The sequence below is a fragment of the Hemitrygon akajei genome, unplaced genomic scaffold (assembly GCF_048418815.1).
Source record: "Hemitrygon akajei unplaced genomic scaffold, sHemAka1.3 Scf000053, whole genome shotgun sequence".
Classification (NCBI taxonomy): Eukaryota; Metazoa; Chordata; class Chondrichthyes; order Myliobatiformes; family Dasyatidae; genus Hemitrygon; species Hemitrygon akajei.
Window position 1 is genome coordinate 5841008 of NW_027331939.1, and position 26426 is coordinate 5867433.

The 26426-nt window shown below is 45.2% G+C and overlaps 1 protein-coding gene across 1 annotated transcript in view; it reads left to right on the forward strand.

Annotated features, from left to right (window-relative positions):
• The window catches only part of LOC140721285 (NACHT, LRR and PYD domains-containing protein 3-like), a 77362-nt gene that overhangs the window by 30317 nt on the left and 20619 nt on the right, over window positions 1-26426 (forward strand). The window contains exons 2-5 of the mRNA XM_073036141.1: window positions 3145-3238; window positions 7151-7444; window positions 25048-25140; window positions 25901-26067. Of these exons, the coding sequence (XP_072892242.1) occupies window positions 25080-25140; window positions 25901-26067 (228 nt within the window). The 5' untranslated portion in view covers window positions 3145-3238; window positions 7151-7444; window positions 25048-25079. The remainder of the gene's footprint in view (window positions 1-3144; window positions 3239-7150; window positions 7445-25047; window positions 25141-25900; window positions 26068-26426) is intronic.

The window sequence follows — 26426 nt, forward strand, 5'->3', positions numbered from 1 at the left end:
TCCTCCGGGCAGGCCCCCAAGCGCACCAACAGGATATTGGTTCTCTCCAGAACTGAAACGCTGCCCGTCTCAACAGGGTCCGGACACATCAGCATTAACGATTCACAAACCTCAGTCACCTCCACATTTGCCCCTAAGAACTCCATTTTCACTGACCAACAACCATCGTCTTTATAATCACCGGCACTGGTACCCCAAATCTCCAGTGCCGTCAATGTCGTCATGGGTAAAGGATTCCAAAAACGGTTATAAAACAAACTGTACAGCAACTTAACCGGTGCCCTGGTGCCGAGGATGGCTTTAACTTGACTTCCATCCATCCGTAACAACACCTGATTGCGTGTTCCCTCTAAGCCTTCAGGAATAGGGTCTGTTTCTTGCGGGAGTTCCTTGGTACATTGCTAGGAACGTGCTCCCCCAGAGACCCCAAGCCGTTCCCCCACTGGGCCTCCTCTAAGTTTCCCGACACCTCTCGAATCAATGGAAAAACTGATCCGCTTGACAGATCCCCCTGGCTCCGCAAGCAATTTATCTGCCCTCCTAACCAAAAGGGATACCCTAAAAACTTCCCACCAATCTCCTGCCATGGATATGATAAGCCCCCCAGCTGCGGCATTTGACTTCCAGTCGAACCACACGCATTTTCCCACACTTTCCCAGAACTGGCAGCTGTCACGCCGAGGTAATTGCGGCCGACAGTTCTAACAACGCTACCAGCCCGCCTACTCAAACTTTCAACCAATCCCTGTCGCTTTCCCTCAGCCAAGCACTGCCACTCACACAACAACTGAGAGGTCTGCTCCGCCCACGTCTCCGCCCCTTTAGGGCTAGACATTATTCCAACAACCGGGCGGAGCCTACCACTGCTGAAACATTTAACCAGACCTTCCTCGCACTCTTAACAGCGTGGACAGCCCATGGCCCCACCACCTTTTCGTCAGCGCTAGTCGGAACTCGAACAACGACCTCCAGGCTACCAACAGCAGCCACCCCACCCAACACACATGCAGAGACAATCGGCAATCGCACACCCACAAAGGCACACCAGCTCTTCGCCGCAGACATAATTTAAAGAGGACGATCACACAGCTTCCACAGAAATCAATCCCGGACGAGCATCCCACAATGTAACCCCTGGGTCGCCTCAGGCATCGCTCAAACTCGTTCTAGTCTAGGGGGAGCGGCCTTCGGCCCCGCCAAACTGAGTAATCAGCTGGTGTGGATGCTGTGTGATGTCCCCGGCTCGCCCAAAAAACAAACAGTACACCTTATGCGATTAAATGAGTACAATTTATAAAGATTACTATAACTAAGCGATTACTAACGATACAGTATAGATAGATAGATAGATACTTTATTCATCCCCATGGGGAAATTCAACTTTTTTTTTCCAATGTCCCAGACACTTGTTGTAGCAAAGCTAATTACATACAATACTTAACTCAGTAAAAAATATGATATGCATCTAAATCACTATCTCAAAAAGCATTAATAATAGCTTTTAAAAAGTTCTTAAGTCCTGGCGGTTGAATTGTAAAGCCTAATGGCATTGGGGAGTATTGACCTCTTCATCCTGTCTGAGGAGCATTGCATCGATAGTAACCTGTCGCTGAAACTGCTTCTCTGTCTCTGGATGGTGCTATGTAGAGGATGTTCAGAGTTATCCATAATTGACCGTAGCTATGAATAAGAGAAAAAAAAGAAAAGGCGCCAAACTTATCAAAGTCCAAACCACTTCGTGCACAACCGTTGGAGCTCAATTACAGAAGTATTTTGGCATTCGATGCCCTCCGACTTCTTCGACCCGCCTCCTGGGACCCCCACGGTGGTCGACCAGATGCTCCACACTCCTCTGTCTCCGTCTCCTCTCATCACCGAAAACCTTGGGCCGGGGACCGTCGCCCAGCTTCCAGCATCCCGTCCTCTCTCTCTCACTCCATCGCGCCGACTCCCCAAAATCTTGCCAACAATCAGTTTACAGTCCCAAACAAGCTTCCAGCACTTATCATAACAAAGACGCTAGCATTCCTACTATTAACACAGGCGCCAGCATTCCTACTTTTAACAAAACAAAGACGCCATTTTGATTACATACACAGTAACAAAGAAAAAGAAAAAAAACCCCGTTACATGGAGATACGGCTGTAAGATGCCCGGGTCTGGGTGCTCATTATTACAGATCACTCGAATGCTGTGAAAGACCAGCAGCTCAAATCAAAGATGCGACGTCGACGTTAAGTGAGGGTTCCGAGTGTTTCAAATTTTGATATACGGCAGAAATAATGCAAAGTGGGCGTGATTGTAAATCAATGTTAGCGGGGAAATCATGCTACGAAAAGAAGGAACACCAGAGAGTCTGTAAGGGATGGTTGAGATTAGGAACAGTTCTCTAACCGGGTGTTACAAGTGCAAAGCAAGAGTGCGAAGAGCTGTTCAGGAAACATGAATTCCCTTTTACCAGAACTTGCCATTTCAAATTAATGAATGTTGTTTTCCCTTTGAGATTGTGCTCATTGTGGGTGTTTCTGAGCTGATCTCCTCAAAGTCCTGTAGAAGCAAAGACTTTGCTTCTGTTCAAAGACTCGATACATATCAAACGGTAGGAGGTGCCTGGCTACAGAAAGCAGCGTGTGGCATTGCGGAATGAAAGCCATGATTTCACTGCAGGCTCAGTGGGCTAGTGGCCAATTTACTCCTGCTATGTTTACAAGAAAAGTTCTGACCACAGAGTGATTGTAAATCAATTTAAGGAGGTCAGACCGAGGCTCGCGGGTATCCATCTGGAGCCTCAATAGTTTTCTTTACGATTCAGAAAGCGTCATGTTTGAATCCGGCTTGCAGATGACCGGGACTGGGTGCTCATTATTACAAATTGCACGATGCTGTGAAGGAACGGAAGCTCCAAGGGCAGGAGGCAGTGCAGATGTTTAGTAAGGAATCCGAATATTCTTCAATCTTGATACAGATGTAGCAGTACGGCAGAATGGGTGTGATTTGAAAATCAGACTATCAATTTTAAACACAAGAGAGCCTGGAAATCCAGAGTAACACATGCTATTTGCTGGAATAATCCAGAAGTTCAGACACCATCTATGGAAAGGAATTTCTCGACCCAAAACATCGACTGTTTGTATTTCTCCGCAGATGCTGCCTGACCTGCTAATTTCCTCCGGGATTTTGTTGTTGTTACGGGAACAGTGTCAGAGAACCCAAGCTAAGATCTCTCAATTGGACGAATGTAAGTTGCATTTGAAGGTGTGCATTTCATATTGAGAGATGAGCAATTGCCAAAGCTTTCACAACTTATTGAGTCTGGCACATTGCTTCTTAATGTGTATGTTACTAACCTACGGGGAAAAGGTTTGTTTACGTTTGCTTCTCCCTTTGAAATACTGTGAATGTCTATATGCTGCTGGATCAGGTTCCTCCAAGTGCGGCTGTGTCAGCGGGCCTCCAGCGATCTGCAGACCCGTCACGGCATGAGCTAGATCTGAAACAACAGTACAATTGTGAAACAGGACTGGCTGGGATGCTGTGCGCAGGTTTCGGAGTGTCCTGACATGGGGTTTAATACTAGAGTAATGCGGGATTAGACACCGTGTTACTTGGCACCTGTAGAGTGTGTAATGTGTGTCTTGGCTCAATGAGCTGTTTCACCATCTGTAAGTCTATCTGTATCTACCTCTTCCTCAATAATGCCTTATCCCCACTCCTCCTGTCACATTATCATTCCCAACCACTGCCCCTGCAGGGAGGCAGGACTAGGATCATTCAGTCCCTCTGTATATGCGAGGGAGCAGAATGACTCAGTCCGTGCCTGGGTGCAAACCCCCCTGTATGCCAGGCGCATGCTCCGTTCACAGGGGGAGGCCACCGAGCTGGGTTTATTTCTCATTCCCATTGACGCCGGGCTTCCTCAGGCATTAGGAAAGGCGGTAGGATCGTCAGCTTAGTTAGATACTTCCAGTCCGTGGACACAAAGGGAAAGAGGCCATTATCAAACCACACGAGTGATATCCGCCGCCAATCCTCTCAGTATGGGGATTGTCGCACTGGGGCACTGGCCAGCAGTCGGTGGTCGAGGAATTTCCAGGTGGGAAGGCGTGATATGGGATGTGGTTCGATGAGTTCATCCTTGTTCATGTCTCAGTTACTCTCAGAAGTTGCAGTGCTGGTCCCTTCCTTCTATCACACCATTAGGCTCTGGGTAGTTTGTTAACATCTTAAGTTAAATGCAAATACATTTGAGAAAAAAAAGACCACCAAACAGCAATTTTACTTTCACTGCTCTGGGGGGAAATAATCATGACAGGTATGAAAGGAGGGAACTTCTAGTGTCTGAGTCCATGACCTGATATCCCCGAGGCTGCGGCAGCACCGTCCGCACTACAAATGTAATCTCAGGTTACGGGGAGCGCGGGATTTAGGGGAACAAATTAGTAGACGTCACAGAATATTGCAAGAAACATAATTTGTTGTAGTTTGATTTTAAGCTTCCACATATAGTCTGGCTCGCTCATACTGTAAATTGAGTAGAGGCACTGATGTATTTGACAAATGTCTTCAGGAAAGTTTCCTTAATGGGTAAGTTGAAGATCCAAAGAGAGAGCGTGTGATACTTACTGTCCGAGTAGGGAATGAGACAGGTCACATGTAACAGAAGTCTGTGTAGGGAAACTATTTGTAGCTGGTGATCACAATGTCATCAGATTCAAAGGAAGTATGGACAACGCTAGCTCTGGTCCATGGGTTGAGATTCTAAATTGGAGAAAGATCAATTTTGATGGTATCATAAAGTATCTGAATTGTGTGGATAGGGACAGGTTGTATTCTGGCAAATGTGTACTTGTATGTGGAGACATTGAAATATAAAATTTAAAGACTTCACGGCATTTATATGCCTATCAGAATAAAGGGTTAAATATACCTGTTTTTGAGAACCTTGGTTTTCAGGAGATATTGAGGCAAAAAAAAGGCAAAAAAAAAATACGGGGTGCATAATAGAAGTACGCAGAACGGAATTATATGAGGTACTTATGGAGTCACGGAAATGCAAGATGAAACTGGAGAAAGAAACCAGGAAGGCAATAGGATTGCAGTGGACAAAACTGATTGTCTGGATGGTAATGTATGTGTGGAGGATAGAGGAATTCTCAATTGGAATTTTCCAGTCAGGAAAAGGACACAATATTTGTAGATGTGAGGCAAGGGAGAAGTGAGGGCATGGATGTTATACAGATTATAGATAAGTAAGTGTTTGGCATATTGGGCAAATTAGAGTGTATAAATCTCCAGCGACTGACAAGTTGATCCCTCAGAACCCGATGGAGGCGAGTGTGGAAATTGCAGGGACGTAGCCAATATGCTTAAATTATGTTCAGCCACAGGAGACTGGAGGTTAGCTAATGCTGATCCGCTGTTTAAAAAGGGCCCCAGAATTAAACCAGGAAATAATTGATCAGTGCGCCCAACATTAGTTGTGGGAAGACATTGGAAGGACTGGTTATAGGAGTATTTAAATAAACAGGACTGATAAAACAAAATGACTTTGTGTGTTCTGGGCAATCTTATTGAGTTTTTTGCAGAAGTTATGAGGAACGTTACCAGGAAAGTTGATGAAGGCAGGGCACTGGATACTTTCTACGTGGACTTTAGCAAGGCATTTGACAAGATCATTTGACATAGGGTGTTGACCAATAAATTTCATTCTCTTGGCATTCAAGGTAAAGTAGTAAATGGGAGTAGACGTTAGCATACAGGAGGAAGGCGGATAGTGGTAGCAGATGGTTGCCTCTCTGACTGGAGTCCTGTGACTGGTGGAATTCCGCAGGGATCGGTGCTGATATCCGTTGTTGTTTCTCATCTATATCAATGATCTCGATGATGATTAGATTAACCCGATCAGCAAATGTGCGGATGACACCGAGGTTTATGGTGTATTGGACAGCAAAGAAGACTATCAGAGCTTGCAGTGGGATCTGTGCCAGTTGTAAAAATGGGCTGATAATGGCAGATGGAGTTTAATGCAGGCCTGCCAGCTGTTACACTTTGGTAGGATCAACCAGAGTCGGTGTTGCACAGTGAACAGTCGGGCACTGAGGTGTGCGGTAGAACAAAGGCATCTGGGAATACAATTCATTGAAAGTGGCGGCACACCTAGATAAGGTAGTAAACAAATCATTGGCACATTGGCCTTCATAAATTAAAGTATTCAGTACAGGAGACTGCATGATATAAGATGGTTATAAGGCCTAATTTGGAGCATGTTTGTAGTTTACGTCACCTACCCACAGGAAAGATGTAAATAAGGTTGACAGAGTATAATGAAAATTTGCAAGGATGTTGCTGCGATTGGAGAGCCTGAGTTATAAGGGAAGATTGAATAGGTTATGACTTTGTTCCTTGGAATGCAGAAGATTTGGGGGAGATTTGATGGAGGTCTACAAAATCATGAGGGGTATAGATAGGGTGGAGAGATGGTGATAGTGAAGGTTAGGTCAGGGGATAAAGTGGAGTGAGGGTCCCATTTTTAATCAGGAAACAACACCCCCCTCCCCCCATGCTCATTTCAGTCAGTGCATCATTCTCTCCCTGTAGACCATTTTAACGACAGGGAGGGAATGTGACAATTTTCAGTGAGTGCGTCACTCCCACCTTCGGTAAAAATTCTGGCCATTTGGAATAAATGGCTTTTAAGAGAAACAAATTCCAGAAGTATTTCTTGTAGGGTGTGGATTAACATCTGCGGCCTGTGAAATGAATTCCGCTGTTAGTCATTGGCGAGGGGGTTTCTTGTGACAATAGATGTTTGGATGGAAATGCAATCATCTTTCCCAGTTCTGGTTTTCCAGTTGAGTGTGAATATATAGCCGAACGTGCTTGGTTTAATTTTAGCAGAAAGGTGTCTCCCTGTACCTGGACAGATGAGGGACGTTTGAATTGAAACTGTACCTACGCCGGGCAGTCCTGTTTACACACGGAGCGGAGCTCAGACATTCCCAGAACCCGGACTGGATCAAATTCGCAGACTGGGACTCGCTGAGTTAAACAGAGAAACTCTGCTCCATTGGTTGCGGTGAAAGAAAAAGGAGAGATATCCACAGAAATCCGGACAGAAAGGTTAATGCAGCCTGTTTGTTTTCCTCTTTAGGGTTGCTACATTGATCCCACTCCCGCCTCCTCCTGCTGTCAGACCCGTCCTGAGCCGGTGAGTGTTAGTGTGACCCAGACTGCGGCAGTCCCGCTCTACCCCGGCTCACCCGGCCCTGTCCATCTGTAATGAGCGACGGACACATCACAGCCGAGTGGCCTCGGGAGCAGCAGCTCAGACTCAACTCTCCGTACAGGGTGAGCACACCGGTGCAGGACCATTGTCGATCACCCGGGTAGACAGACTGTGATTTCCCGGGACCACACTGAACGCCGTCCAGTTACGACATCAGAGGTAAGTGTTGTCTATGATTCTGCACAAGGATTCAGCGTTCACAGCGAGGCTCACCTTTGGTCGAGACCGGGAGTGAATTTAGTGCGGTGAGGAAGTCCTGACATGTTCATGTTAACGAGTCAATTACTGTCCAAATGGATTAAGAGAAACGATGCCGTTTCTGTCAGCTACAAATACTGTCCAGGGTGGTTTCTACTGAATGCCAGCAGAAGAAATCTTCTCAAACAGATGTTGTTAGGACAGCAGACAAAGTCAGGAATCGCAGGCTAACCATGATGCGACTAATGTTCTGAGCTGCGTATGTTTGAATGTACCAAGTATTAAAGGAAAGTCAGATGTGCTCAGGCATGAATCAACACGTGGAATTATGACATTTTAGCCATTTGTGAGACTTGGTTGCAGGAGGGGCAGGGCTGGCTGCTCTGTATTTCCGTTGTTTTAAATGCGTATGTGCATGTGGAATTAAATGGGGGAGTACTCCAGGAAAATGTCCTGGCAGTGCTCAGTCAGGAAAGCCTGGAGATCTCCTCTGCTGAGGCTTTATGGGCAGAACTGAGGAATAAGAATGATACGACCGCATTAATGGGGCTGTGTTACAGATCACCAACAGTCTGTGGGATTTAGTGGAGCAGGTTTGCTGAGAGATTGCAGACTGTTGTAGAAACATAATTTGTGATGGTAGGTGATTTTAACTTTTCTCATATGGACGGGGACGGCCATACTGCAAAATGACTCGATGTAATAGATGGACCCTATACAGATTAGAGAGGAGGAGTTATTTGCTGTCTGAAAGCACATTAGGGACAGTGACTTGACAAGGTCTTCCCTTCGATGGTGTGGAGGCAAGTGCAGAAATTGCAGGGCCAGAGCAGAGATATTTAAATCATCCGTAGCGAAACGTGAGGTAGCGGAAGATTGGAAGATAGCTAATATTGTTCCACTGCTTCAAAAAACCTCCAAAAATAAACCAGCAAATGAGAAGCCGGGAATTCTGATGTAAGTAGTGGGAAAGTTATTGAAAGCTATTCTAAGGGACCAGATATATGACTATTTGGATAGACTTTGACTGATCCAGGATGGTCAACATGGCGTTGTGCCTGGTAGGTCGTGTCTCAGCATTCTTATAAAAGACAAGACAGTGGATGTTGCCTATGTGGATTTTAGCAAGGCATTTGCCAAGGTTCCATTTGGGAGCTTAGTCAAAAAGTTTCAGTTGCTCAACATTCAAATAACAAACTACCAGAGGAACTCAGTGGGTCGGGCAGCATCTGTGGAGGGAAATGGACCGTCAACATTTCGGGCCGAGACCCTCCCTCTGGACTGAGAGTGGACGGGAAATAGAGAAAAGAGATGAGGTGTGGGGATGGGGCAAGAGCTGGGGAGTAAGAGGTGGATCCAGGTGAGGGGGGGAGGTAAGAATGTGGAAATAGTGACGGGTGGGAGGTGATTGTTTGGGGCAACACAGGGCTGCAGAAGATGGAAATTAATTCCATAGAGGATGAACAAAGAGGTTAGAGAGTATTTGTTATAGAGAGTGCAATGAAGATTCACCAGACTGATCCTTGGAGTGGTGGGGTCATCATATGAACAGACACACAATGCTGGAGGAACTCTACAGGCCAGGCAGCATCTATGGAAAATAGTACAGTGGACATTCGAGAGCCCAGTAATGTTCTTTACATTGTGCCTTTGGTTCTACTGCTCTTTCCTGTAGAAGAAGGGGTTAAATGCAATATTAAGCTTTCTTCACGCTTGAATGACGGTGTTTTGTCGAACTGGTTTGGATTTGATTTCAGCGGAGCGGCCGCTCCCTGTTCTGAGGAATGTGCACGGACAGGCAGCTGCTCGCACGCAGACCCTGAGCACCGAGTCTCATAGAGCAACAAACCGCACCTTCCAAATCAGTCAATCATCTGCCCTCCTCCCCTTTCCAGTCCAATCCTGATGATGGGACTCGGTTCACAACATCGACTGCTTACACCCATCAGTAAATGCTGGCTAACCTGCTGAGTTCTCCCAGCACTCTGTGTGTTGCCATGGTTACGTGTGATATGTAACAAGTCTGAACAAGTTAGGTCTCTATTCATTGGAGCGTAGAAGGTTGAGGGGGGATTTGATCGAGGTATTTAAAATGTTGAGAGGGATAGATAGAGTTGACGTGAGTAGGCTGTTTCCATTGAGAGTAGGGGAGATTCAAACGAGAGGACATGATTTGAGAGTTAGGGGGCAAAAGTTTAAGGGAAACACGAGGGGGTATTTCTTTACTCAGAGAGTGATAGCTGTGTGGAATGAGCTTCCTGTAGAAGTAGTAGAGGCCAGTTCAGTTGTGTCATTTAAGGTAAAATTGGATAGGTATATGGATAGGAAAGGAGTGGAGGGTTATGGGCTGAGTGCGGGTAGGTGGGACTAGGAGAGATTAAGAGTTCGGCACGGACTAGGAGGGCCGGAATGGCCTGTTTCCGTGCTGTGATTGTTATATGGTTATATGGTTATATGTGTGGGGTTGTGGGCGGGATTATTTGTAAGAAACGGTACACAGTATTCACACTGTCAGAAAACTCTCACACTCTTGGGGAATTGACTTAAGAATAATTCAATTTCAGATATTTATTTCGGATCTTTATTTCCAAACAACAAGTTGTCTCTGAATTGTATCAGCATTCAAGGAGATATTTGTTTATTTTGAGCCACTTCTGGCAGCTTTGTTTTTTCTGTTCCTAGTGTTAGAATTTTTTGATGTTGTGACTAAACACATTTCCGAAGGTAGAGCAGTAGATGTGGTGTATGTGGATTTTAGCGAGGCATTTGATAAGGTACCCCATGCAAGGCTTATTGAGAAAGTAAGGAGGCATGGGATCCAAGGGGACATTGCTTTGTGGATCCAGAGCTGGCTTGCCCAGTGAAGGCAAAGAGTGGTTGTAGCCGGGTCATATTCTGCATGGTGACCAGTGGTGTGCCTCAGGGATCTGATCTGGGACCCTTACTCTTCGTAGTTTTTATAATTGACCTGGATGAGGAAGTGGAGGAATGGGTTAGTAAGTTTGCTGATGACACAAATGCTGGCGGTGTTGTGAGTAGTGTGGAGGTCTGTCAGAGGTTACAGCAGGACATTGATTGGATGCAGAACTGGGCTGAGAAGTGCCAGATGGAGTTCAATCTAGATAAGCGTGAAATAGTTCATTTTGGTAGGTCTAATATGATGGCAGAATATAGTATTAATGGTATGATTTTTGGCCCTGTGGAGGATCAGAGGGATCTTGGGGTCCGAGTCCATAGGACGCTCAAAGCTGCTGTGCAGTTTGACTCCATGGTTAAGAAGGCATTCGGTGTGTATTGGCCTTCATCAATTGTGGAAATGAATTTAGGAGCCAAGAAGTAATGTTGCAGCAATATATGACCCCGTGCTCAGTTCTGGTCGCCTCACTACAGGAAGGATGTGGAAACCATAGAAAGGGTGCAGAGGAGATTTACAAGGATGTTGCCTGGATTGAAGAACATGCCTTATCAAAACAGGTTGAGTGAACTTGGCCTTTTCTCCTTGGAGCGACGGAGGATGAGAGTTGACCATATAGAGATGTATATGATGGTGAGAGGCATTGATCGTGCGGATAGTCAGAGGCTTTTTCTCAGGGCTGAAATGGCTGCCACAAGAGGGCACATGTTTAAGGTGCTTGGGAGTCAGTAAGAAGAGATGTCAGGGGTAACTTTTTTTTTACACAGAGAGTGGTGAGTGGTGTAATGGGCTGCCGGCAACGATGGTGGAAGCGGATACGATAGGCTCTTTTAAGAGACTGTTGGATAGGTACATGGAGCTTAGAAAAATCGAGGGCTATGGGTAACCCTAGTAATTTCTAACATAGGTTTACGTTAGACACAACGTTGTTTACCGAAGGGTCTGTATTGTGCTGCAGGTTTTCTATGTTCCATGTTTTTCTATGTTAACTGTTTGCACGATTGACATTTTCCACAGGCTTAGTAAAGATTAAGAACAGTTCTAGAACAATGGCCACCTGCTTCAAAGCGAAGGTGCGGGATCTGTACAGCAAACACCTGTTCCGTTTTCAGAATTTCTAATTTCAGACAGATACATCTATTGGTTCATGTGTTGATTGAGGGTGTTTTGAACTCTTCTCCTCAATGGCCAGTGGAGGCGAAGCATGTGATTCTGTTGAAGGCTGAGATTCTTGATAAACAGTAGGTTACAGGGATGGACATGGGGGAATATGGCATGAAATTTCAGATCAGATCAGATCAGCCGTGATTTCATTACCTGCAGCATCAGTTTTGAGGGATGTGTGGTCCATTTATGTGTATAGTATTGTTATATTGACTGGAAAAGCTCTGACAATTTAAATAATGTAACCTGGTATAATGACTGCATTCGAAGAGAGATATAATTTCTTTTATATGGTGAGCTGAAAACAAGCATTAAATAGATGAACGATTTACATCCAACTTTGTGCTTTAAGTATATGCCCCAGCGTCAGGGGATGGAATTTATGAGTAACTCGGTGAGCTGGGCATCACGGTGTTAAACCGAAAGGCGAGCTCCTGATTCCATGTTAATCGTGCTGCAGACTCCGTGTGTCTTTCCACGACCCCAACACAGACCCCTCGGCAACTTTAGAGGTTAGGGGACCTCGGGTGGCCACAAGTGGCCGAAGATCCCCGTGGACCCACCATTTGTCGGCGGTCGGATGGACAATGGAGAGGGTTCAGCTGTCCGGCCCTTTCTGTGCGACACTCCCGATCTCCACATCAACTCCATCCATCTGACTCTGGGCAAATTTTAACAATTAACAAATATAATTCCTCTCAGCGACCAGCTCTCTGAGTGATCCCCTGGCTTTTGGAGGAAAGGTTACCTATGGTCCACACTGTCAGGGTGTTGAGTTTACCAGGAGACAAAGACTGCAGGGACGAGAGGTTTTCTGTTGACTAATACACTGTTTGGACTCCGCTGGCAATTCTGGTTTACATTTGTAAAACAGATGTGTTTTTTTTTTCAAAATACTGAACAGCGAATCTCTGCGTTGATTAATCTACTCGAAACCAGATCAGCCTCGATAGTTCTCCCAAATCAGTCAAGATTTTGTGACCAAACTCGAGACAAATAGCGTGCTACACACTCCAACAACGGCACAGCCGAGCAAATCCCAGGATTGATTTCGTTGTCGCTCTGAAACCAGAATAAACGGCCGTTCGGGTGTTTTAAAATACAAGTGCCTCCCACACCATGACCTACCGACACGTGTGTGGTACTTTACGTCGCACTAATAGAAACATAGAAAGCCTAGAGCACAATACAGGCCCTTCAACCCACAAAGCTGTGCCGAACGTGTCCTTACCTTAGAGCTACCTAGGTTTGCACATAGCCCGCTATTTTTCTGAGCTCCATGTACCTATCCAAGAGTCTCTTAAACAACCCTATCGTATCTGCCTTCACCAACATCACCGGTAGCCCATTCCACGCAATCACCATTCTATGCGTAAAAAACTTACCCGTGACATCTTCTCTGTACCGACTTCCAAGCACCTTAAAACTATGCCCTCTCGTTGTAGCCATTTGAGTGCTGGGGAAAAGCCTCTGACTATCCACAAGATCAATGCCTCTCATTATCTTATACAGCTCTATCAGTTCACCTCTCATCCTCCGTCGCTCCAAGGAGAACAGGCCGAGTTCACTCAACAGCGCTGCCCGGCTGGCATTGAGATGTGTTAACGGCTGAGGTACCAATCACGTCAGCCCACACCCACCGGCGCTGTCAACAGAGCATATTCAAGCTACGTTATTCTCATTGATGCGAAGAGATGTCAATTACTGGTTACACCCAATAGTGGAGGCGGACCAGTCGAGAGGGTGGTACCACCACAGAACGGTCTCCCACTCCCATTCCAAACTCCCCGTCAAAGTGGAACAAACCTCAAAGTAAATGCCCCCTTTTTTGTTTATCTCCATTTCCTTCCAAGGGAAGTTGGGGGTGTTTGTGAACCACCTTCTGCAGCAGGTGTCTGATGTATGGCTGAGAGGCAGGAGGAGACCGCTTGTCCATCGGTTTGATGCCGGCTCCCCGGGGTGCGAGAGATCCCGCCTGAAGAAGTGGGGGGGGGGGATTTTATTGAAAGGATAAAGATGGTGTTAGAGGTGTCAGAGAGGATGGTTTCCCCAGTGGGGATAGGAGGGACTCATCTGTAGAAATGTCCGAGCCCATGGTGGTGGTGAGCAGAGGGGTTAACCATATTGGTGCACAAACACCGGCGGACTGCTGACCTGTAAATTGGCCACGTCACAAAAATCTGTATATTGTTGACAACATAAAAAAGATATTTTATATGTTACTGACAGAGGTTTTGTATAATTTATGTTTGTGTATCATCTGGATGTACTTGCCTGCGATGCTGCTAGAAGTCAGTGTTCCTCTATACCTGCACTTTCCTGTATTCCTGAATACGGGGCTTCAAAAATGGTGCAAGGGGGAGGGATTCAAATTTCTGGGGCATTAGAACCAGTTCTGAGAGAGGTGGGACCGGTGTAAACAGGACGGTCTGCACCTGGACTGGACTAAGACCTATGTCCTTTGGGGAGCGTTTGCTACTGTTGTTCAGGAGGATTTAAACTGATTTGACAGGGGGATGGGAACAAGTGCAGAGAGACAGAGGGGTGTAAAATGAGGGTAGAAGTAAAAAGTAGTAACTTGAAAAATAAAAGTGGCAGGCAGGAAAATCCAGGGCAAAAATCAAAAAGGACAACTTCTCAACATAATTGTATAAGGGCTAAGTGTTGTAAAAACAAGCCTGAAGGCTTTGTGTGTCAATGCAAGGAGCATTCATAACAAGGTGGATGAATTGAATGTGCAGATAGTTATTAATGAATATGATATAGTTGGGATGACAGAGACATGGCTCCAGGGTGACCAATGATGGGAACTCAACATCCAGGGATATTCAATATTCAGGAGGGATAGACAGGAAAGAAAAGGAGGTGGGGAAGTGTTGCTGGTTAGAGAGGAGATTAATGCAATAGAAAGGAAGGACATTAGCCTGGAGGATGTGGAATCGATATGGGTCGAACTGCATAACACTAAGGGGCAGAAAATGCTGTTGGCAGTTGTGTACAGGCCACCTAACAGTAGTAGTGAGGTTGAGGATGGCATTAAATGGGAAATTAGAAGTGCATGCAATAAAGGAACACCAGTTAGAATGGGTGACTTCAATCCACATATAGATTGGGTGAACCAAATTGGTAAGGGTACTGCGGAAGAGGATTTCTTGGAATGCATGCGGGATGGTTTTCTGAACCAACATGTCGAGGAACCAACTAGAGAGCAGGCCATTCTAGACTGGGTATTGAGTAACGAAGAAGGATTAGTTAGCAATCTTGTCGTGCGAGGCCCCTTCGGTAAGAGTGACCATAATATGGTGGAATTCTTCATTAAGATGGAGAGTAACATAGTTAATTCAGAAACAAAGGTTCTGTACTTAAAGAAGGGTTACTTTGAAGGTATGAGACGTGAATTAGCAAAGATAGACTGGCAAATGATACTTTACGGTGGATATGCAATGGCAAGCATTTAAAGATCGCATTTTGTAGATGAACGACAACAATTTTTCATCTCAGTTTTGCAAAAGAATTAACCAGGGAAGGTAGTGCACATGTGGCAGACAAGGGAAATTAGGGATAGTATCAATTCCAAAGAAGAAACATACAAATTAGCCAGAAAAAGCGGCATACCTGAGGACTGGGAATAATTCAGAGTCCAGCAGAGGAGGACAAAGGGCTTAATTAGGAAAGTGAAAAAGATTATGAGAGAAACCTAGCAGGAAACATAAAAAATGACTGTAAAAGCTCTAATAGATATATGAAAAGAAAAAAATTGGTTAAGACAAATGTAGGTCCCTTAAAGTCAGATACAGGTGAATTGATCATGGGGAACAAGGACATGGCAGACCAATTGAATAACTACTTTGGTTCTGTCTTCACTAAGGAGGACATAAATAATCTTCCAGAAATAGTAGGGGACCGAGGGTCTAGTGAGATGGAGGAACTGAGGGAAAAACTTGTTAGTAGGGAACTGGTGTTAGGTAAATTGAAGGGATTAAAGGCAGATAAATCCCCAGGGCCAGATGGTTTGCTTCCCAGACTGCGTAAGGAAGTAGCCCAAGAAATAGTGGATGTATTAGTGATAATTTTTCAAAACTCTTTAGATTCTGGATTAGTTCCTGAGGACTGGAGGGTGGCTAATGTAATCCCACTTTTTAAGAAGGAGGGAGAGAGAAACTGGGGAATTATCGACCGGTTAGCCTGACAACGGTGGTGGGGAAAATGCTAGAGTCAGTTATCAAAGATGTGATAACAGCACATTTGGAAAGCAGTGAAATCATCGGACAAAGTCAGCATGGATTTGTAAAAGGAAAATCATGTCTGACGAATCTTATAGAATTTTTTGAGGATGTAACTACTAGAGTGGATGGGGAGAACCAGTGGATGTGGTATATTTGGATTTTCAAAAGGCTTATGACAAGGTCCCACACAGGAGATTAGTATGCAAACTTAAAGCACACGGTATTGGGGGTATGGTATTGATGTGGATAGAGAATTGGTTTGCAGACAGGAAGCAAAGAGTGGGAATAAATGGGACCTTTTCAGAATGGCAGGCAGTGATTAGTGGGGTACCGCAAGGCTCAGTGCTGGAACCTCAGTTGTTTACAATACATATTAATGATCTAGACGAGGGAATTAAAAGCAGCATCTCCAAGTTTGCGGATGACACGAAGCTGGGTGGCAGTGTTAGCTGTGAGGAGGATGCTAAGAGGATGCAGGGTGACTTGGATAGGTTAGGTGAGTGGGCAATTCATGGTCGATGCAATTTAATGTGGATAAATGTGAGGTTATCCACTTTGGTGGCAAAAACAGGGAAACAGATTATTATCTGAATGGTGGCCGATTAGGAAAAGGGGAGGTACAACGAGACCTGAGTGTCATTGTACACCAGTCACTGAAAGTGGGCATGCAGGTACAGCAGGCGGTGAAAAAGGCCAATGGTTTGTTGGCATTCATAGCAAGAGGATTTGAGTACAGGAGCAGGGAGGTTCTATTGCAGTTGTACAAGGCCTTGGTGAGAGTACACCTGGAGTATTGTGTGCAGTTTTGGTCCCCTAATCTGAGGAGATATTCTTGCCATAGAGGGAGTACAAAGATGGTTCACCAGATTGATTCCTGGGATGGCAGGACTTTCATATGAAGAAAGACTGGATCGACTTGGCTTATTCTAGCTGAAATTTAGAAGATTGAGGGGAGATCTTATTGAAACGTATAAAATTCTAAAGGGATTGGACAGGCTAGATGCAGGAAGATTGTTCTCGATGTTGGGAACGTCTAGAACGAGGTGTCACAGTTTACGGTTAAAGGGGAAGGAAGCCTTTTAGGACCAAGATGAGGAAAAACTTCTTCACACAGAGAGAGGTGAATCTATTGAATTCTCTGCTACAGAGAACAGTTTGAGGCCAGTTCATTGGCTACATTTAAGAGGGAGTTAGATATGGCCCTTGTGGCTAAAGGGATCAGGGGGTATGGAGAGAAAGCAGGTACAGGGTTCTGAGTTTGATGATCAGCCATGATCATACTGAATAGTGGTGCAGGCTCGAAGGGCCGAAGGGCCTACTCCTGCACCTATTTTCTATGTTTCTATGTTTCTATTGTACACTTGGCAATAAATTCACCAGGACCTGAGAAAACTCAGGGAGATTTGATTAGTGATGATCATATTGGAACCTCGGTAGGTGGAATGTAAAGAGACAGTACACTGTTAAACGTAAGACCCTTAAAATGTCGATGAGCACAGGGATCTTGGAGTCCAAGTTCATCGCTCCCTGAAAGTAGCTACACAGATTGACAGGGTGGTTAAGAAGGCAAATGGCATCTTTGCCTTTATCAGTCAAGATATTGCATTCACAATTCATAAAACTCGATTAGACCACATCTGGAGTGTTTCAGACAGATCTGATCGCCCCCATTCTCGGAAGGATGTCGGGACTTTGGACAGGGCGCAGAAGAGGTTTACCAGGATACTGCCTGGATTAGAGGGCAGGAGCTATAACGAGAGGCTGGGCAAATTTGGGTTGTTTTCTCCGGAGCGGCTCAGGCTAGGGAGGGACTGGATGGACGTTTATAAGATTATGCGAAGCATATATGGAGTAGACAGACAAGATCTTTTACAATGGTAGCAATGTCTAACACCAGAGGCCATACATTCAAGGAGTAAAGGGGTAGTTTGAAAGGAGATGTCAAGGGCAAGTGTTTCTTACAGAGAGAATGGTGGGTCACTAGAATGTGCTGCCTGGGGTGGTGGTAAAGGCAGATACATTGGGGACTTCTCAGGAACGTTTCGATAGGCACACGGATGTGAGGAAAATAGAAGTATTGTGGAAATTTTGTAGGCAGAAGGGATTTGATTGGTTAACTTTTCGGTAAAAAAATTTAATTGGTTGAGTACAGTATTGTGGGCCGAAGGGCCTGTTCCTGTGCTGTACGGTTCTATTTTCTGTGTCTGTTCTCGAGAGATTTCAGCGTAACTGAGGCAAAAGGAGTGAGTGGGAACAACAGGTCAGCTGGTCCAATGTGGGAAATGTGACATCACCCACTTCTGTAGGAGAAACAGAAACACTAAATGGTTTAAATGGTGAGGGACTAAGGTGCAGTGGGTGGGGAAGGAAGTCAAAACTACATTGAATTTATCGTAAAAGTTATTGGATATCAGAGTGAAATGACTTTAACAATTATTTGGGCTTTGTTGAGATTGTACCTGGAATATGGTGTAAAATCCCGCTCCCCATAACCAAAGAACAAACTGCCGGAGGAACTCAGTGGGTCGGGCAGCATCTGTGGAGGTAAATATTTCGGGCCGAGACCGTCCCTCTGGACTGAGAGTGGACGAGAAATAGTCAGAGAAAAGAGGTGAGGGATGGGGATGGGGCAAGAGCTGGGGAGTGAGAGGTGGATCCAGGTGAGGGGGAGGTGGGAAGGTGGAAATAGTGACAGGGGTGGGAGGTGAGTGGTTGGGGAAACACGGGGCAGCAGAAGATTGAAATTAATTCCATAGAGGATTAACAAAGAGGTTAGAGAGTATTTGTTATAGGGAGTGCAATGAGGATTTACCTGACGGATCCCTGGAATGGTGGGATCATCATATGAAGAAAGATCAAATGTGATAACCCTTTCATTTAGAGAATCGAGGACTGAGAGGTGAACACATTGAAATGCACAACATCATTACCAGTTGAACCAGGGATCCCAGTCTCTGAAAAAAGGGGTGGACTGTCTGAGACTGAGTTGAGGGGAAATGTCTCCACTCCGAGGGTGTTGAATGTCTGTAATTCCCCACCACAGAGGGTAGTGAAGACTCAGTGATCATCCTCACTTAAAACAGAGATCGGCAGATGTGTGGAGACCGAAGGGATCGAAGAAACAAGGATCGGACAGAAACATGTAGCTGAGATGGGAGAGCAGCCGCCATCTTGTTGATGGTTAGAGGGGCTGAATGGCCACCACTTGCTGATTCTCACTTGATGTTTCAATGTTCCTTTCCAGTGAGGCCGGAGGAATGTGAATAGAAATTAGTGTTTGTACCCATAGAAGTGATTTAAATGAAATCTGCATATATGTTTGGGTCTGAATTGTGTGCCGGACCGGGATGTGAATCGAACCGGTAACTCTGTGAGCCGGTGATGGAGTGAAGGGATCGGGGAAGATACAGAGGGATTTTTTTTTAATTAAAATGTAACTGGTGTAAATATGAAATAATTTGGAAAATGCAGCGGTGGGTAGGTAGTGTTTGTGGGGTGAGAAGCAAAATTACCGGTTCAGGTGGGTGACCCTTCATGGGTCACGTGATCCCATCTCCCGCTCCTGTTTTACCGCAGATCTGGATCCTGATACCACAGTTTTTGACCAAGGTAAAACGGAGCCGAGGATCGGGCCACCAAGTTTTCTTAAGGAGTTGAACGGGTGTTTTTCTTCTGGGCTCAGATATTTGTTTCTGAAGTTCCTTTGGAAGCAAAGACTGCTTTTCTGCAGACAGGATAAGCTCCTGTTCCAAATGCTGAGATTAAATGGGCTGTTCTGTGTTTATAACAGTAGAAATAGACACGGTCCAGTGTTCAAACCGTATGTGGAAATTTCCCATCACTGTCACCTGTCTGTCAGGCAGCGGAAATCAAACAGAAACTCAAGTTAACACACACAAAATGCTGGAGGAACTCAACAGGCTAGGCAGAATAGATAGATAGATAGATAGATAGATAGATACTTTATTCATCCCCATGGGGAAATTCAACATTTTTTCCAATGTCCCATACACTTGTTGTAGCAAAAACTCATTACATACAATACAATACTTAACTCAGTAATAATATGATATGCATCTAAATCACTAGCTCAAAAAGCATTAATAATAGCTTTAAAAAAAAGTTCTTAAGTCCTGGCAGTTGAATTGTAAAGCCTAATGGCATTGGGGAGTATTGACCTCTTCATCCTGTCTGAGGAGCATTGCATCGACAGTAACCTGTCGCTGAAACTGCTTCTCTGTCTCTGGATGGTGCTATGTAGAGGATGTTCAGGGTTTTCCATAATTGACCGTAGCCTACTCAGCGCCCTTCGCTCAGCTACCGATGTTAAACTCTCCAGTACTTTGCCCACGACAGAGCCCGCCTTCCTTATCAGCTTATTAAGACGTGAGGCGTCCTTCTTCTTAATGCTTCCTCCCCAACACGCCACCACAAAGAAGAGGGCGCTCTCAACAACTGACCTATAGAACATCTTCAGCATCTCACTGCAGACATTGAATGACGCCAACCTTCTAAGGAAGTACAGTCGAATCTATGAAGAACAGTAAACAGTCAACATTTTAGGGGTTGGGACGGCCTGCTAAGATCTTGCACTAGTTTGTGTGCGTTACATTTAGATTTGAGAAAGTCGGGACGCTGGAGATCCGCACTACAAGCGGAAAATGTTTGAAGCCATTCTACCGAAAGTTTGGGAACCTGAATTGTTACTTAGTTCCTCTCCCCACAGCTGTTCCTTACCTGCTGACCGTTTCAAATAATTGCAGATTACTTTTTTAATTACATTCACTCTGGAATGATTTAAATCTCCTGATAATTGTACGTAGGTGCTCTTTTTGTAATGTTTCGAGAACAATAAAATCATCACTGTTTTTGTTTCCCGTAAATTCTCCTGGTACCGATTTGCCTGAAAATGTGTTCAGTACAGGTGTTGCTAACAATGTTCACAAGGCCTGTGCTCAGTGGAGTTCAGAGCGACGGGACAGGGTGCGATCCTACTTAAACCTCTGAATGTTGAATAGCCTGAATTGAGTGGACGTGGAGAGGATATTTCCATTGGTCAGAGAGTCTGAAATCCAAGGTTGCACCTTCAGAATAAAGAAACTTCCCTTTAAAACTGAGATGAGAGGAATTTCTTCGGCTAATGGTTAATCTGTGGAAATTGTTTCATCATGGGGTGTTGGAGGCTGTTATTGTGATACAGCTGAGACTACTATGTTCATGACTGTAAGGAGATTGAGGATTTAAGGAAGAACGTAGGAGAATAAGGTTGGATCAGACTGGATGGACCAAATAGCCTTATTATACTGGTTTTACTGTGAACAGAAGGATATCACCTCCAGATGTTGCGGTGTGAGGGACGATTATATATTTGTTCTCTGAGATCATTCTACTTGCAAGCGGTGTTCAAATTTCAATGAGGTTTGCTTTTAAAAACAGTAAGATCTGGTGGTTTACGAAGTTATTTTAGGAGTCCAGGAATGTCTTGAAAACTTGTCCCTACTCGATCGTACATTGAAAGTTTAAAAATAGAAATGGGCACAGCATCGTGTCCTAATAGTGTTCTAAAATCTCCTATTAATGTTTACTATTAATAGTGTTATTAATTCACTAATTAATGAGGCTCCAGGCATGGTACAGCGAGGCAAGTTGAGGCACCAGGAGGAAAGTGAAGGGAAGGGATAGGGGCAGGGGGTTTGGGCAGGAATAATCCAGCCGCCAGAGGCTGAATCCTGAAGCTGTTTACAAAGCCAGCCCAAACAAGAATCCGATGCTGGGGGAAACCGGAAAACCTGGAATAAGGAACTTGGACGGGATGGTGAACCGGAATGCCGATTTCATGGACTGGACCATGACAATGTCATGATCTGGCATATTAATGCGTGGCTGAGAAACTGGTGTAGGGGGCAGGGTTTAAGGTTCCTGATTCATCGGGGGCTCTTTTGGGGAAGGGACCACCTGTACAAAAAGGACGGATTACACCTGAAGTCAAATTATCTGAGTAGGCAGGGTTAATAGTGCTGTTAGGCAGGGTTTAACAGAGGGTGGGAACCGGAGTGATTGGGCTGAGGAAGGGGAGAACAGAAATAAATCGTAGATAACCTGTATTAGAGATGATAGAAATGACAGGCAGGAGCTGAGGCTTAATCACAGCCAGTGGCATGAGTTACAGGCAATAGAGTCATGGTGCAATTAAAACAGAAGCAACAAATGCTGGACTGAGAGTGTTGTACTTGAATGCACGCAGCATAAGGAATAAAATGGACGATCTTGAAATTCAGCTGCAGATTGGCAACTATGACGTAGTGTCCATCTCTGAATCTTGGCTAAAGAATGGCTGCCATTGGGAACTGAATGTCCAAGGATACACTGTGTATCGGAGAGATAGATTGGTAGGCAGATATGGGAGTGATATGGCCCTGTCTAGAAGAACTAATATTAAATCATTAGAAAGGGATGACATACCATTGGAAGGTGTAGAGTCGATATGGGTTGAGTTAAATGGAAAGTGTATAAGGACCCTAATGGCAGCTTTATACAGGCCTCCAAACAGCAGCCGCGATGTGGATTACAATTTACAGCAGGAGATAGAAAAGGCCTGTCAGAAGGGCAATATCATGATAATCGTTGGGGATTTTAACATGAAAGTGAGTTAGGTAAACCAGGTTAGTACTGGACCTCAAGAGAATGAAATGGTAGAATGTCAAAGGGATGTTTTTTTTTTTTAAGAACAGCTTGTTGTTGAGCCCAGTTGGGAATCGTCTGTGCTGGATTGGCTGTTGTGCAATGATCCAGAAGTGATAATGGAGCTTAAGGTTAAGGAACACTTAGGGAACAGTAATCACAATATGATCGAGTTCACATTGAAATTTGAGTGTGCAGGCTGATCGGCAGAAAACAAAGAGTGGGAAAGAAGGGATCCTATTCTGGCTGGCTGCCGGTTACCAGTGGAGATCCTCAGGGGTTGATGTTGGGACCACTGCTTTTTACGATGTATGTCGATATGGACTATGGGATTAATGGATTACTGGCTAAATTTGCCGATGAAACTAATGTAGGTGGAGGAGCTGGTAGTGTTGAGGAATAAGAGAGTCTGTAGATAGACTTAGATAGTTTAGGGGAATAGGCAAAGAAGTGGCAAATGAAATACAATGTTGGAAAGTGTATGGTCAGGCACTTTGGTGGAAGCAATCAATGGGCAGACTGTTATTTAGATGGGGAGAGAATTCAAAATGCAGCGATGCAAAGTGACTCGGAGTCCTTGTGCAGGATACCCCAAAAGGTTAACCTCCAGGGTGAGTCCGTGGTGAAGCAGGCGAATACAATGTTAGCATTCATTTTTAGAGGTATAGAATATGAGAGCAGGGATGTGATGTTGGGGCTCCATAAGATACTCGTGGGACACACTTGGAATATTGTGTGCAGTTTTGGGCTCCTTATTTTAGAAGTGATATACTGACATTGGAGAGGGTTCAAAGAAGGTTCTCCAGAATGATTCCAGTGATTAACGGGTTACCGTATATTGAACACGTGGCTGCTCTTGGGCTGTGTTCCCTGGAGTTCAGAAGAATGAGGGAGGGAATCTCATAGAAAAAATCCAAATGTCAAAAGGCCTGAGAAGATTAGGTATGGCAAAGTTATTTCCCGTGGCAGGGGATTCTAGGACAAGAGGGCACAACTTCAGGATTGATGGACATCCATTTAGAACAGAGATGCGAAGTTACTTTAGTCAAAGGGTGGTAAATCTATTGAATTTGTTGCCACGAACGGCTGTGGAGGTTAAGTCATTAGGTGTATTTAACGCAGAGATATACAGGTTCTTGATTAACCAGCACATCAAAGGGTATGGGGTGAAAGCAGGGGAGTGGGGATGACTAGAAGAATTAGATCAGTCTATGATTGAATGGCATAGCAGACTGGATGGGCCGAATGACCTACCTCTGCTCCTATATCTTATGGTCCTATATTTGAAATAATCATCAGATTGAGAAACATTTGTTGAGAGTGTAGCCAAACAAATTTGTCATTGTTCGCGACCCCCAAGGATTTGTTAAGGTTATATGACGTGTCCTCAACTCCAATAGCGATTGTAAAAGTTGGTGATTGTAAAGGTTGGTGTATTCGATCCTTTATTAGAAATCAGTTAACATGCAATCTTGTAGTGATGGAACTCAAGTCCACCCGAGTGTAAATTCAGTGTATTGGAGTGGATAATAATCAAAGGTATGACATCCGTCAGTTCCCAGCTGTGAACAAAGCACAGATATTTAATTGATTCCCTTCACTTTTACCCCTCCCTACCCCACCCTACCCCACCCCACAGCATAAGAAAATAATAAATACACTACATAGAATACAACGCAGACAGAGAGCAGATACATGGCTGATACAGATAGGCTCAGCTTTGATTACACGGTCTTCGACCGGAAGTATCAACGTACCGTCTGCCTTGTTCAATAATTCCAGCATTTTGTTTTAGTTATTGTCAATCTGTTTTTGCCAGCTTGCAGTTTTTGATGTATGGTGGGTCTGCATTGTGTTGAACAAGGTGCCATGTAACTATCTGATAATAGCCAGATGAATGCGAAAATAAATCTTGACCGGAGATTAGGTGCTAATAATGATCTTAAAATCCTGGGGGAGAAAATGTGGTTTCTGGACAAGATGCCAGAAAAGACTATAGACTGCATTGTTCAGGATGTAGAGTATTTCTATGTAGACTCAAACCACATATATTGCCATAGGTGTCAATGCCAGGCGATGTTAAACTGAAAGGGGACGGTGAGAATCAGGTGTGACTGAGAAATCTGTATTATTCAGTGACGAGAGGAATAGACGTCCCATTGGTCAGCAGAAATGCTTCACGTAACACTGCTGTAACAGCTAGCCATTACTCACCAGAGCGCCACCAGTGGTAGGAGGACCAAAGCAGAGGGTTTTGTCTGATCAATCTGCCTCGCCATTCCATTGATAAATCACTCACAGTCGAGGACACAAGATTGGTTCTTTAAAGGGAGTTGCCTGCAATACAGCGAGTAGATACTCCGGGGAATCCCAGAAAGGTGAACAATCTAGGGATAGAGGGGAAATGGGTATTCTGTGATTGTGGGTGGATGAGCGCAGGTCCATTAGGTCATATCAAGTCTTCAGTGGATAGGCCCAAGATGTTTGGAAGTGTGTCGTTCTGCCTAACAACGAAACAGTGTTCTCCTTTATATTTCAATTAATGCCTGATGCTCTACTATTAATTCTGTTTGATACAACGCAGCAAAATCTCACCACAACTGTCCTCAACATGGCTGTACGGGCCGGGAATGGGGGAGTTCCAGTGACGTCAACATCAGGAAAGGTCACGGGTATGTCAGCAATTGCCTTGACTCTGTATCTGGGTTTAATGCAGTGTCTGCACTTCACAAAATATTTGTGAAATCAGCAGAGAGATGAGAGAGTTAACATCCCTAAGGGAACAGTCACACGTGGAAGGAGTAAAATCCCCTCTCCATCTCTCCCCACTGCTCCCTTTCCCCCTCTCCTCTCCAGCACTCCCCACCCCTCCCTTCCCCCTCTTCTCTCCCTCGCTCCCCACACATCCCTACCCCCTCTCTTCCTTGTCTCTCCCCACCCATCCCTTTCCCCTCTCCGTCACTCCCCACCCCTCCCTTCCCCCTCTCCTGTTTCTCCCCACCCACCCCCTCTCCACTCCATCTCTCCCCTCCCCTCCCTTCCCCTTCTCCTCTCCGTCTCTTCCCACCCCTCCGTTCCCCCTCTCCTCTCCGTCTCTTCCCTCCTCCCTTCCCCCCTCCTCTCCGTCACACCCCTCCTTCCCTTCCCCTATCCTGTCCGTCTTTCGGACCCCTCCCTTCCCCCTCCACTACCTCTCTCCCCCTCTCCCTACCCTCTTTCTATCCCACCTTTGGCTCACCACCCGCCCCCATCCCCACCACCGGATCTCTGACCGCTCCCTATTTGACTCCCGTCTCCAGACCTCTCTACACCTGCCATACTTATTTTACACTGTGTTTGGTGACCTGCCCCACCATCTTTAGGTTCCAGAGAGAAAGTTACTGCCCAACATGGGGTCGGCAAATTCTTTAAGCTCCTCCTTTCCCTTCACAGGTCCGAGCTCAGTGATCACCGAGCTCCTGGCAAGCTGGAATGATTCCCAGCTGCTGCAGCTGACGGACTTCTACCGGGACAGGCTGGAGCAGGCGATGGAAGGAGGGGTGCACAGAGTGAGCCTGGCGTTAACGGCCGAGAATCAGTTCAGCGGAGAGGAACATCGGGTGAGTGGGAGGGAGAATGGGTTTGAATTTTCACACATTACAGGACTGACGGGTGTTGGATCTCTCAGTCATCGGATATTAAATTAGATAAAAGAACAACTGGGAAATAAATACTGTACCTGCAATCACAAACATGTGAATCTGAACCAGTGATAGAAAGGGGTGAAAAGACCCCGCGGACTGGTGTGTGGCTGCTCAATGTTCAGAGTGAGTTGAGCAGGTAGCGGTTGTGTGGGCTTACAGTATTAAATGGAAATATGACGGGAGGTTTCGGTTTGGGAAGACCGTGCGGCGTGACGACAGGATGTCAGTGAGAACCGGGGCATCATCAGTGGATGTCACAGGAGCTCGAGTGTGTT